At 39.4% G+C, this 14,043-nt stretch overlaps 1 protein-coding gene across 1 annotated transcript; it reads left to right on the plus strand.

Moving 5' to 3' along the window:
- Positions 1 to 2,417: 2,417 nt before the first annotated feature.
- Positions 2,418 to 13,871, plus strand: LOC137036203 (uncharacterized). The gene is made up of 9 exons (XM_067410236.1): positions 2,418 to 2,514; positions 3,374 to 3,412; positions 4,849 to 5,101; positions 5,182 to 5,327; positions 5,582 to 5,861; positions 5,958 to 6,097; positions 6,209 to 6,300; positions 13,646 to 13,742; positions 13,849 to 13,871. Exons 1-9 carry the CDS (start codon positions 2,418 to 2,420, stop codon positions 13,869 to 13,871), a joined length of 1,167 nt encoding a protein of 388 aa, XP_067266337.1.
- Positions 13,872 to 14,043: the final 172 nt, after the last annotated feature.

Consider the following 14,043-nt stretch of genomic DNA (forward strand, 5'->3'; position numbering starts at 1 on the left):
GTCTGGGAGAAAGTGTTTTAGTGCTAGAAACACCGCCATCATCTCCAGCCGATTTATATGCCAGGAGAGTTGATGGTCCTCCCAAAGACCCTGAGCTGAGCGACCGCATATGATCGCTCCCCAGCCCGTGAGGGAAGCATCTGTCATAAGCATTGTGCGACGACCAGAGGCTCCCAACGCGGGACCCTGGGACAGGAACCAGGGGTCTTTCCACACGGCTAGAGCACAAAGGCATCGCCGTGTGACTTTGATCATTCGAAAAGGGTTCCCCCTCGGGGAAAACCCCCTGGTCCTGAGCCACCACTGTAGGGGTCTCAAATGCAGGAGGCCAAAAGGAATTATGTTGGACGCATCTGCCATTAGACCCAACAGTTTCTGAAACTGTTTCACAGTGAGAGACTGGCCTAACTTCACCCCTTTTACGGCTGACAGAACAGAGCTCACACGGAAAGGAGTCAGACATGCCCGCATTGTTGACCTGATTTGGGAATGATCTGTTTGAGTGTAAGCATTTTGAATGTTAGTCTTTGCACCGACCGATTCAACACCCGTAAGTCTATGATAGGACGAAGTCCTCCATCCTTCTTCGGAACTATGAAGTAACGGCTGTAGAACCCTGACAGCTTGCTGGGAGGAGGAACCCGTTCTATAGCTCCTTTTTGCAAAAGTGTCATAACTTCCTGTTCCATAACCAGAGACTGCTCGGGGGTCACCACTGTGGGAAGGACCCCATTGAATCTGGGCGGGCGAGACCCGAACTGAATTCTGTACCCCTTTTCTATCATGAGCAGCACCCAATTTGATATATTCGGTAGAGTTTACCATTCTTCCAGAAAATCTACTAAGGGAACCAGTCTCTCGAGACTCTATTGCCTCTATTGCCTCTAATGCCTCTGGTGTTTTTTGAGCACTTGGCTCGGCGCTCTGAAACTGCGTGCCGGCAGAAGTCAGCCGAATCAAGTGCAGACCAACCCTCCTCAGAGGATTGGTGGGGACCCGACGCACACTGGATGGTAAAAATGGATGGAAGCGGGGGCCAGGTGTTTCAACACCACGCTTCCTCCAGACGGGGGCCGCCCTCCTGGGTCCTGATCCACAGATATCAGGACCGCTTTTTAGAAGCCTTCCGCGCCACAATAACAGCCCGAAGGGTCTGTCTTGGGCTGAGAAGGCTTCTGTGCAGCTCGCCCCTGTCCCCAGAATCTACGTGGGGGAGCACGGGCGGCCACACTAATTTTTTGTTGCGCTGCGCTGAGGAGCTCGTTGCGGGCCAAGACTGCTCCCGCTCAACAGTCTCGGCGGGGATTTTAGACCGGCGGGGGAGGAACCTCTGAAACGCCGCAGATTGTTTCTTGGTCTCCTGGAACCTCTCAACGACAGTTGTGACTGCGTCACCGAAGAGGCCCGCAGGAGACAGCGGCGCGTCCATAAGGGCAGTCTCAGACTTGTTCAGCCACAAGTGCCTCTCCGTGGCCACCAGGGCTGCCATAGAACGGCCCACTTCTTTAGCCGTCTCCTTGGTGGCACGGAGAGCCAGGTCTGTCGCCATGTGCAGTTCCTGGATGCACCCAAATGTGGCCTCCCCGCTGGTATCAATTTCCCCCAGCACTTCAGCTTGATAAGCTTGCAGCAGCGCCATGGTGTGAAGACACGCTGCTGCCTGCCCTGCTGCCGCATAAGCTTTGCCCACCAAGGAAGATGTAGTCTTAAGGGGCTTGGTGGGCAACGTCGGTGCTTTTAAGGATGATGCCGACTCAGGTGAGAGATAGCCCGTAAGCGTCTCTTCAACCCGGGGCATCGCCGCATAACCATACTGTTTCAGCCCCACGATGTTGCTATGTCTGGGGGCTGAACACTCTGTGTTGGACTGGTCTATTCCATGATCTAGACACCTCAGTGTGTAGATCTGGAAAGAACGGTAAGCACCGACGTGGACGTAATGACCGCGCGGGGAGAAAGCGCTCATCGAGTTTGCTTTTAGGTCTTACATCTCCCCGCTCTGCTTCTGGCCAGCTAATATTTAATTTGGCAACAGCTCTGGCCACTACCTCCATGAGCTCCTCATCTGCAGAGGAAGAAGATGGCGGTTCCTCTTCCGCTGCGTCGACACTCATCACATCAACATCCTCAGATGAAGACAGATGAAGTGCCGATGTCTCTCCCCGAGGGGAAGAAACCGCTGGGCGTGCTTCCACCACGGCAGGAGAGACAGTGGGTCTGGCAGCTAAAGGGAGAGATACGGCGGGGCCCGTCTCAACCCCCGCTGCCAGATCCATTTGTGAACCCCACGAATGGAGCCTTCGCTCTGCCTCGGCAGCAGCGGGACCCGATCCGCGGGGAACATCTACCGAGGCACCCTCCGCTCTATCAAAGAGTGCCCGGCGAGATCGCAGCACTCTGAGGGCGAGCCTTTCGCAATGAATGCAGACAGCTCCCTTGAGAGCTGCCTGCGCGTGCTCAACCCCCAGGCAAACAACACACATATCGTGCGTATCCCCGTCAGGGATGAAGCGAGTGCAGGGATGGACACATTTCCTGAACCGCTTGCTGCTTTCATCCGCCATTTCTTTATATATTTTTGTGTCTTATGAGGTGTATGTATGTATGTATGTTGAAACTCTTGTCCTCAGACAAAAAGAGATAAATCACAAACAATAAGACGCACAACAGCGATCTCAGACACACACACACACTTGTTGCTGCAGCTCTTGTCCTCAGACGAAGAGTGAGACCAATAATATATATATGGACAGACAACAATAAATAAGACACACGGGATAACATAGAGTGCTTGCTGAAGATAACAAAAGCTAGCGTTCTCTGCATCCGGGCATGCTTTATAGTTTCCTGGTCCGTGACGTCACCCGCCTCTGACGTCTCGTTACACGATTGGTTGGATACAGGAGTGCTTCAATGACGATTTCACGCAGCGTCGATAGTTCCCACGAAAGGGAACATGCTACTTTCTGTCAAGATTTTGGAATTTGAAATGAAAAGCTGATTTAAAAAAATAATATTAAATGAATTAAGAAGTGTTGTAAACCAGTTTTGAATTAAGTTGTTTTTCAAATAAATGTTTCAGAGATATCAGATTGTGTTTTTTTATTGGACTTACCCTGTAACTACATAATTTACAGCCCGCAGATGTCATACTTACCCTGTAAGAAGAGCATTTCCCCTAGTATAAGTACACCTTAGTTATAAAATACTTACATACTTATGTTATAGGTACACTATAATTACTGGATGTTATGCAGTTATCATCATTATCATCATTATCATTCACATGATGTTTTATTTATTAGCAATGATATCAAAATTAATTAAATCAAAAACATATTTCGGTGTGATTCATCAAATCCTGATTCCACAGGGTTTTTACTGACTGAGGAAACAGCGAATGGACAGGAAGGTAAGAATCATTCAGTTTATTGATTGTTCTGTTTTGTTCTGTTTTTGTTCTGTTGCAACTGGAAAATATAAAAGTAGTTGAAAATGTAGCCCTGTAATGAAGCTCTAATGTCCATTTCTTCCACTTCAGCCGGTTCCAGTTCCTGAGACCAGTTAGTCAGAAAATCTTATTAACTGGCAATATTTCCCCCCAAATTATCAGGAATAATTTTGCCTTTATTGAACCAAGTCCCGTCCTAATTTATTCTTTTTTTTAGTAATCTGTTTCAATCGGATGTACGTCACAATATGTAAGAAAAGAGCTGCTACTTCCATTTCATCGCAACTTTCATTTCTTATCCAGTTCTTAGATTTGAATGCTTTCTGTGCAATATAAAACACCAAACAAATCACGATATAGGCGTAGATTTTTAATTGTATGATATAACAAATGTTGGATTTCTGGTAAAACAAATGACGCTCATTACAGAATCATTCCTTCATTTTAAATATCTGTGGCATTTTTGCACCCTTAAAATGGACCTATAATGCCTCTCTTTCACAAGATGTAATATCAGTCTCTGGTGTCTCCAGAATGTTTCTTCTTTTAGTTTCAGCTCAAAATCCCCCACAGATCATTTATTATAGCTTGTCAAATTTGCTACTATTTGGGTGTGAGCAAAAACACGCCGTTTTTGTGTGTGTCCCTTTAAATGCAAATGAGCTGCTGATCCCGCCCCCTTTCCAGAAGAGGGCGGAGCTTTAACAGCTCAACAACAACAAAGCTGGAGAATCTCACGCAGCCAAAATGAGGAAAGTGTTCAGCCTTACATTGTTCAAACCGGAGTCGACACTGATGGAGAGACTCAGGAAGAAGTTACAACTTTTAGACGTTTCTGAATGGTTAGTGGATAAATTGATGTAGTTGCTGTGGAGTTGATTCAACTCATCCACTAGCATGTGCCGTCATGTTCATCTTTTGTGTTGAATTGACCCTCGTTTGTGAAGCAGTCTGGCGTAAAATGACGGCATTTACAAAAACAACTCTTCCTCTTCTCTAAAGCAGCCCAACATGGCCACACCCCCTTTGTTGCGTGTTCTCGGGGGCGGGGTTTATGTACATTTTAGGGTTGGTGATGTCACAAACCCAGGAAGAAGCTCGTTGTAGTCCCTACCAGCCATTTGTTGCGATTTCTGTAAAAGAAAATATCTCCTTTGCATTGAACTTTGAGCGTCGTAACTTTGCAGATGTTGTTTATGATCAAACAGCAACATTACACACTAACTAAAGGTAAAAAAGTCAAATAACAAACAACTTCCCTTTTAACACTTAATTTCAGACTCTGGTTTGCATTTTGCTGATGGTGAAATGCTTCTTCTGCAAGGTCTTCTGCAAAATCTAATGCTTGATGATAATAAAAAGTTCTCACTGGCTTTTATCCCTGAAACATTTTCCAGAGAACGCAGCAGTATGGGGGACAACTAGTCAGTCGTCAACTTACGCCGGCTCTGTGCCTGAATTTGCCATTGATGGTTTGCTCAGTTCCTGGACCCACACTAACGAAGAGACCGACCCGTGGTGGAGAGTGGATCTTCTGAAAGTATACAGAGTGAACAGAGTGAGCATCACTAATAGACACAGCAATGCTGCGAGGATAAACGGAGCAGTGATTCGTATTGGGAACTTCCTTGACATTTACAGCAACCCCATGTAAGGCTTTCTCTGACTGTTTTGATGAATGTGGCTGCAGATGAACAGAAACCGATCACAGATGATCTCTCTGTCTGTAGATGTGGTGTGATTTCGACTCTTGCCGCGAGTGCCGCGGTCAATTTCTCATGTGGCGGGATGGAGGGACGTTATATGGTTGTTCATATTCCTGGAAATCTGAAGACTCTTAGCCTTTGTGAAGTTGGAGTCTACGGGTATTTGGCAGGTAATTCACTCTTGAATTCATGAAAATCTGAGAATGAACCTCATTGCTTCCACAAGAACCAATGAGGTTCATTCTCATGTGAGGCTGTTGAGGTACTAATCATGAAATATTTTTGAATATAGCTGTGAGGGTGTCGTTTTTTTGACAGTTGTTCATTTAGAAATTACTCCCTTCACAACTAATAATATTTTAATCCCAACTGCTACAAACTTTGTGCATTAAGATGTCATGCAATTACAAAAAAAAATTCCTAGGAAATCTGGCAGCAGGTGAAGCCGCTACACAGTCGTCAATGTCTGCGGACTGGTCTGCTGAAAAGGCCATTGATGGTAATCGAGGTCTCCAGCAGCTGTACACGGGATGCTCGTCAACCCTTAATGAGACTAACCCGTGGTGGAGGCTGGATCTGCGTCATGTTTACAGAGTTAGTAGAGTGGTCATCACTAACAGAAAGGACTGCTGTGCAGAGCAACTAAACGGAGCGGAGATTCACATCGGAAACTCTTTGGAGAACAACGGCAGCAACAATCCCATGTGAGACTCTTGAGGTTGAAGAAATACGAGGCATTGAGCATAAATGTGGAAGAATAATGCAGTATTTTTTATCTCCATCTGTTTCTCTGTCTGTAGATGTGCTGTTATTCCTGCTATTCCAGCAGGCGAGTCCTACAGCTACTCATGTAATGGGATGGATGGACGTTATGTGAATCTGATCATTCCTGGAGACATGAAGATACTCGCTCTCTGTGAGGTGGAGGTCTATGGCGACGGTAAAACATTGTCACATATTTTTGTCAACAAATACACTAATAAAACTAAAACTTTTAACGAATGCAACCTCTACTATTTCATTTCACATGTATCAATGTGTTTTGGTTTAGGGCCCGTTATAAAAAGATCATTTGTAAAGATGCAGTTTAACTCCGGAGTTGATTTGACTGACCCTTCAATGAGAGAAAACGTTCTGAAACAGGTGAGAGAAAGAAACAGATTTAAGCCTCGTGATTATTACTGTAAAATACCAGCAGCTGTCGTCTGTTTTCCTGCTCTTTAAAAACAGATCTCTTAGTCTTGAAGTTGAGAAACACTTGAAATTCAATCGACTATATGCACAGAGCGTTCTTTAGAACTTCCACATTAATATAATCCAGCTCGAAAACTTCCGGTGAGAGTCATGTGCTGGTGTGTTGAGCATCAGTGGTGTAATACTTAGTTTATAATCAGAATAAAGCCTCTTAAATAGTGTGGCATAGTATTAATTTAGTTATTCAAACGTAAGACGGCATAAAAAATAAATAAATAAAGACGTACCTCAGTGTTCCTCCTCGGCTAAATTCAATTCGACCATCAGTTTTCACACTTTTATGTGAAAAAAGCTTCAAAAATTAAATATTTGTGCACTTTAGTTAGATTAATTGAATAAAATGTGTGTTTTCACAAGTGTGCTGAAATCATTGATCTTGCACTGCACTGACTGACAGCTGCTGTGATTATAAAGAGAGAGCGGCGCTCGCTTTCTATGTCATTCACAAGAAAAGTTATTGTTTTTCATGAGATTTTTTTTCAGTATTTCATACTTCACATTGACAAAATGTATTTTAAACCTAGTTATTTTTTAATGTTTAATATTTAGTCAAAAACTAAGTGAAAAACGTTTAGAGGAAATGGCTGATATGTGCGCAAATAAATGCTACTTTGCCGCCACTGTCAGGCAATAACACGGATTCAGTTGCAGGTAACAGAAAAGTTTATTTTTGCTCACACAAGAAAAAGAAAACAAACAAAAGAGATAGAATGTCCAAAAACAAGGTCCTAGCGTCGCTTGTGACGCAGCGTGGAAGTCACTCTGCCCAGAGCGTTGACAGTGACGCAGCGTCGAAATCTCACCAGTTCTCCAGGAGAGAGCGTTGAGATTGCAGAGAGGGGCTGGAGCGATACATCCAAGTCTCAACTGACACAAAGATAGTCAGGGCAGGGAGAAGAACTACAATGTCTGGCAGAATGAGAAACAACTGATCAAAACAAAAGAAATAAAACAAAGCAGCACTTGGAGTCTAGATACACGATACAGCAAGACTAGACAAACAAGAGAAGGTCAAGAGCGAAGCATAGGCTCAAACATACAAAAACGGTCTGACAAAAGACTTCTTCTTCGTTAGTTTTTTGGCGCGTTGCATCCTGTGTGCATATCGCCACCTACTTTTGCTGTTATGCAGTCATGATTTATTATATTAAATTCCTTCCTTGTTTTTGCTCTCATCTAATTTTTCACATATACTTGCATATCTAATTAAATATTTATTGATGCTCTATCCTATTCCTTCTTCCCAGGAACCACCTGACGCTGCGTGTTCAGCTCCTCCAGTCTAAATCCGTGTTCTCCTAAGATCCAGTATAGACTAGAGCATCCACGTTCTATATTTAAATCCTTTCACTTAGCCCAGTAGTATATATATATTTTATTAATATCCTGTATCCAACTCTATCTCTATTAAAATCATATCCTAATAAATATTCTAAATCCTTATTTACCTTTCCTTTTTTGTTTAAAAATGATATTAATTCCTTCCTTTCTTCATCATACCTTTTACAATCATATATTACATGCTCCACTGTTTCTTTCTTCCCACAATTCTCACACAGACCAGTCTCATGTATTCCAGTTATAAACAATGAAGCATTCAATCCTGTATGTCCAAGTCTCATCCTAGTAATTATTACCTCTTCTTTCCTATTTCTACCACTTATATTTCTTTTAGTATTTACCATTTTTTTAATATTATATAAATGCCTTCCCTTATTATCAGTATTCCATTTTTCCTGCCATTCTTTATTAATATTTTCCTTAATAATAGTTTTAACTTCAGCTTTACTTAAAGGAACATTAAAATCTATGACTTCCCTTTTAAAGCATTTTTTGCTAATTCATCAGCAGATTCATTACCAGCTATTCCTACATGTGCTGGCACCCAACAAAATCCAACTATCACTCCTTTACTTTGAATCCGCCACAATAATGTAAATATTTCACACAAAAGATCTTCTCTAGAAGAATGATGAGTTGATAGCGATGTTAAAACTGAAGCAGAGTCAGAGCATATCACTACTCTGTCTGGATTTACTTCCTCTACCCATGTTAATCCTATTATAATAGCAATCATTTCAACAGAATATATTGACAAATTAGATGTTAATCTTTTAGTTATGGATATTTTAAAATCTGGAATATACACTCCTACTCCTGTAGTACCTGTTTTGGGGTCTTTGGATCCATCCGTATAAATGTGCATACTTGCATAAAATCTTTCCTGAATATACTTATTTACATTATATTTAATCTTACCTATTTCCTCCCATTCCCTTTTCTTCTCTAGGATCTCTAAATCAATTTTAATATCAGGAATTATCCATGTTGGGACCTCTCCCCACACAGGTGATACACTACATTCTATATTTGAAATCTGATATTTCTCTGCTAACTGATGTATATTCCATCCATATCCTCTCCCTTTGTTGTTGTATTCCCAGCAATTATTTAAAACATCTTTAGCTATATGTTTTCCAGTATAACTCTTTAAAGCTGACATATATACCAAAGACAATTTAGCTCTCCTTAAACTCAATGGCATTTCATTAGTCTCTACTAATAGGGCATTGACTGATGTTGTTTTAGATGCTCCTAAGCATATTCGAAGAGCTCTATATTGGATCCTATCTAATCTTCTTAATACTGTTTCTGCTGCTGAACCATAGATCATGCATCCATAATCAATTACAGATCTTATCAAGGCTTGATATATTGTTAACATTGAATCTCTTTCAGCTCCCCATTCTTTTCCCGCTACTGCCCTCATTACATTTAAAATCCTCCTGCATTTTTTATCCATTTCCTCAACATGTTTATTCCAGGTACATCTCCCATCTAACCACATTCCAAGATACTTAAAAACCTTTACTTGTTCTAATGACTTACCATACAATAAAAGATCAATATTTTTAGCAACTTTTTTCTTACTAAATAGCATAAAACATGACTTACTTGTTGACATTTTAAAACTCCATTCTATACTCCATTTTTCCACCTTTTTAATAGCTGTTTGCATATTTGATATCACTTGAGATATATTTCGACCTCTCTTCCAAATAGCCCCATCATCAGCATATAAAGCACAACCCACACCATATCCTAAATTATCAAAAATATCATTAATCATAATGTTAAAAAGAATTGGACTTATAACACTACCTTGTGGAATACCATTTTCTGCTTTAAAAACTGATGACTGACATGCTCCTACTTGTACAATAAATGATCGTTCAAATAAAAACTGAGATAACCAATTATACATTTTACCATTTATTCCTATCCTTGATGCTTTAATTAACAACCCTTCTCTCCATACTGTATCATACGCTTTTTCTATATCAAAATATACTGCTGCCATAATTTCTTTCATTTTAATTGCCTTCTCTATTTCATTACTAACTTTAATTAATGCATCCATTGTTGATCTTTTATTTCTGAATCCACACTGATATTTACATAATTTACCCTTCTTTTCTAGTTCATAAGACAGTCTATGAACTATAATTTTTTCCATTATTTTACATAAATTTGAAGTTAAAGCAATTGGTCGATAACTTCCTGGGTTTGTTGGATTTTTACCTGGTTTTAAAATAGGAATAACTACAGCTTGCTTCCATATCTTTGGAAGTATTCCTTCTAACCATATTTTATTATATAACTTGAGTATCGTTAATAATACATTATCCGACAGGTGCTTTATCATTATATAACTTACTCTATCACATCCAGGAGCTGTATTTGCACATTTTTGTAATGCAATTTTCAATTCTGTAATTGTAAACTCTGAATCCATACAACTATTGTTACTATTTTTCTTCTTCATTATCTCTGGATTTTTGTCTAAAATATCCCTTCTTCTTAACTCATATTCTTTTCCCAATTCTATTTTATGTGCTTTTTCTAAAACCTTACCTAAAATGTTTGCTTTACTTATATCTGTTACTGCCACTGTATCCTCTTCAATTAAAACTGGAATTTGAGTTGTCTTTCTCCCTCTCCCACTCATATTTCTTAACATATTCCATATTTTATCCATAGGAGTATCTTTTCCTATAGTAGAACAAAAATCTCTCCATCCTTCTCTCTTAGCATTTTTAATTATTCTTCTTACATTAGCTCTTGCTTTCTTATACTCTATCAAATTACCCATACTCATATTTTTCCTAAGTTGTTTAAATGCCTTATTTCTTTCTTTTATTGCTATACTACACCCTTCCTTCCACCATGGAATATTTTTATTTTTTTCCCTGCAATTCTTTGTGGTATATATATAGTTGCCGCTTCCATTATTAAATTAGTAATTGAGTTGCAGAATATTTCTACTGAATCTTCTACCACTGTATCCTTGTATGTTTCACAATACTTGGAAAATGAATTCCAATCTGCTTTCTCATAAATCCATTTTCTTTGCAGAAAACACTCTGTATTACAACTATTTACATTTATTCTACAAACAATTGGGAAATGATCACTTCCAACTGTGCTCTCACTACTTACTTTCCATTCACATATTTCAGCCATTCCATTTGATATTAGTGTTAAATCAATACTTGATACTGTATTCTCTTTTATATTAAACCTAGTGCCTTCTCCTGTGTTTAAACATACTAAACCTCTATCATCCATAAATTGTTCTATTATTTCCCCATTGTGATCTATATTTTTACTCCCCCACAACCAATTATGAGCATTAAAATCACCACACCATAATTCCTTACTTCTTTTTCCAATTTTTTCAAACAAATTAATTGAAATCTTCTTACATGGATTATAAAAATTATAAATTACAATGGATTCTTCTCTTAAATACACTTCAACCATGACACATTCAATATCCTTGATCTCATTTAATTCTCTATATATAGTTCCTTCTTTTATAAATGTTACTACCCCTCCTCCTTGTTTCCCCACTCTGTCCTTTCGAATAGATGAATACCCTGGTAATATAAACTGCAAATTTGGCTTGGAGCCATGACTCTTGTACACAAATAATATTTGGCTTACATTCTAAATCAAATACACATTTTTTGAATTCTTGACCGTTTGCTACAAGGCTCCTTGCATTCCACTGAATTATATTTATCACCATTAATCTACTCCGATACCTGGGAAGCTTCTACGGTTATTGATCGAGTAAGAATCTCATGTATCATATTTGCTGAGATCCCAGAGATCCCTAGAAATTCTGAAGCAGCTTCTAGAATTGTTTTGATCTTAGCTGATCTACTTGGCAACATAGCAGTGACATTAATTACCTTTACAATAAAGGCTAGAAAGTTCTCTTTTGTCATAATTAGTGCATTCTCTTTAGTATCACACTGATGTTTACATTCCATCTCCTTTGTTTTTCCTATTTCTATATTCCTTGAATCTTGTTTGTTTTTTTCTCTTACCTCTTCTCTTCTGTCTTTACTTCCACAACTCTTCACTGCTTCAGCATAAGTGACTTTGTGCTCAGCCTTATATTTTTGGACTTCTCTTGCTTTAATTTGTACCTCACATCCTCCATATGCAGCACTATGAGGACCACCACAGTTACAGCATTTTAGTCCATTTACCTCCGTACATTTGTCAAATTCGTGTTCTCCTCCACATTTTACACATCTTATTTTTCCCCTACACACTGCAGCCACATGCCCAATTCGTTGACACTTAAAACATCTTAATGGCATTGGGACATACACTCGTACTGGATAGCTAATATATCCCAATTTTACCTTTTCAGGCATTTTCCCTTCAAATGTTAACAAGATACTCTCACTTTCCTGTCGTTGTCCTTCCTTGGTCTTATACAGTCTTCTCACATTAATCACTTTACCTCCTTTCATATTTTCATGAATTTCATCAGTGGTTATATATGTTGGGATTCCATATATTACCCCCTTTTCAGCCTTAGCTACTCCAATCTCTTTGGTTGTGATCTTTTCCCCATTCATTTCTTTCATTTTGAGTAGTTTGTTTTTCTGCCCAACATCTTTCACTATAATCAGAACTCTCCCTTGTTCTAAACATTTAGCCAAAACAACTGATCCAATGATTTTATCAATCGCTTTAGATAATCCTATTGGATGCAAGTGCTTTCCTGAGCTCTTTTCAAATGTCAACATTACTTTGAAACCATTCTCCTCAGTTTTTTGCACAATTTGTTCTCTTGAATTTTCCTGACTTGCTTTGGTCTTTCTTTTAGTCGTGTCCTGTATAGTTACCACCATGTCCCCACTATCTTCCTGGTCCTTAGAAGATTTCTTGCGTTTTGAATTTTTCTTCCTTGAATATACCTCCGTGAATTCTGCCCTGTCCTCCATTATCGATTCTTCAGAATCTTCGTCCATGACTGCACAACAGCAAACTTTTGTTCTCTGTTCTGCCTTACAGAACTTTCGGGTTTTCCTCGCTTGTTGTTTACGTTTAATCTAACACGCCGTACCACTCGTTCCTGACAAAAGACTGAGCACAAGAGGATCTAATATAGGGGAAAGCTAATGAGGGATAAGTGGCAACAGGTGTGACAGAGAACACAATTGAAGATAAGGCTAACGAGTGGGAGGGGAAAAACGCCACACTAACAGCAGAGCACATGAGAGCTGTCAAAACAACAGATCACCATGAAGACAATAGGGCACGCAGACACAGGACAAGACAACAAAACTGGGCAAATCAGACTGAAGTCATGACAGCCACCTGCTAGTTAAAGTGCTAATTACTTTATTTTTTATTTTTAAATAAGTGTTTTCTATCAAATGTTAAATTTCCTACATTTTTAAACATTCGGTTTTACAATGAGGACAATCTCAGAAGGATGAACAAATAATGTTTGTGGTCACCACATTAAAAATAAAATTTGACGTGCTAGGGGAATAATGCATGTGCGTGTCTAATTACAGATATGGCGTTTTTAAACAGTCCCAATAGCTTCGTCTTTATTGCAATCAATAAAACTGGTTTATTGGCAAATTGGGTAAATGTGATAACTGCATTAAAATATAAATACATTAAAAAGTCAACCATAGATGGTTTTGTGTCGATGTACAGAATGAACAGCTAACAGTTCAACGGAAGTGCTCGAGCTGGCTTAACCACAACCAGGAAGTAACCGTGCGTATAGTCCATTAAAGCCTTAAAGGGTTAGTTCACCCAAAAATGAAAATAATGTCATTAATTAGTGGTTTACAGTGATGTCACAAAGTTTGAGAGTTTTGAGCGTATTGTCGTATTTTGATGCTATTTTCAGGGGGGATCTGCTCTGGCTCACAGAGGATTCACAAATGTGACACTGAGTTGGTCTCAAACCCCTAAACAGGTGATCCAGAAGGTGAAGGCGGCTAAAAGTGAGTCTGTTCTCACAACCGTACAATAACTTATGAACAAACAGGAATGATTATAAAATTATTATGAGAAGCAGACTAATAAGCAAATATATTTTTTTGTTTACAGGTCGTTGTGGGAAAGGAAAATAACAAGTCTTTAAATGCACATTTATTAAAGACAATAATTCTGATTCTATATATATTGCCTAAAATTTCTTTATAATTAGTCTATTATATATGTTTACTATGAAAAGACTTTTAACGCACTTCTGCTTACTTTCCCCTTTAGTGTTTATTCACATATAAGGAATTATAAACATCT

This window comes from Chanodichthys erythropterus, chromosome 14 (genome assembly GCF_024489055.1).
Source record: "Chanodichthys erythropterus isolate Z2021 chromosome 14, ASM2448905v1, whole genome shotgun sequence".
Classification (NCBI taxonomy): Eukaryota; Metazoa; Chordata; class Actinopteri; order Cypriniformes; family Xenocyprididae; genus Chanodichthys; species Chanodichthys erythropterus.

What these genes read in the sequence shown, in the direction of transcription:
- LOC137036203 (XM_067410236.1), top strand. Translation starts at nt 2,418, where the DNA reads ATGAATGCAGACAGCTCCCTTGAGAGCTGCCTGCGCGTGCTCAACCCC. An exon ending in GACATTTACAGCAACCCCAT is followed by an intron (nt 5,102 to 5,181) that starts GTAAGGCTTTCT and finishes CTCTGTCTGTAG; the next exon opens with ATGTGGTGTGATTTCGACTC. An exon ending in GAAGGTGAAGGCGGCTAAAA is followed by an intron (nt 13,743 to 13,848) that starts GTGAGTCTGTTC and finishes TTTTGTTTACAG; the next exon opens with GTCGTTGTGGGAAAGGAAAA.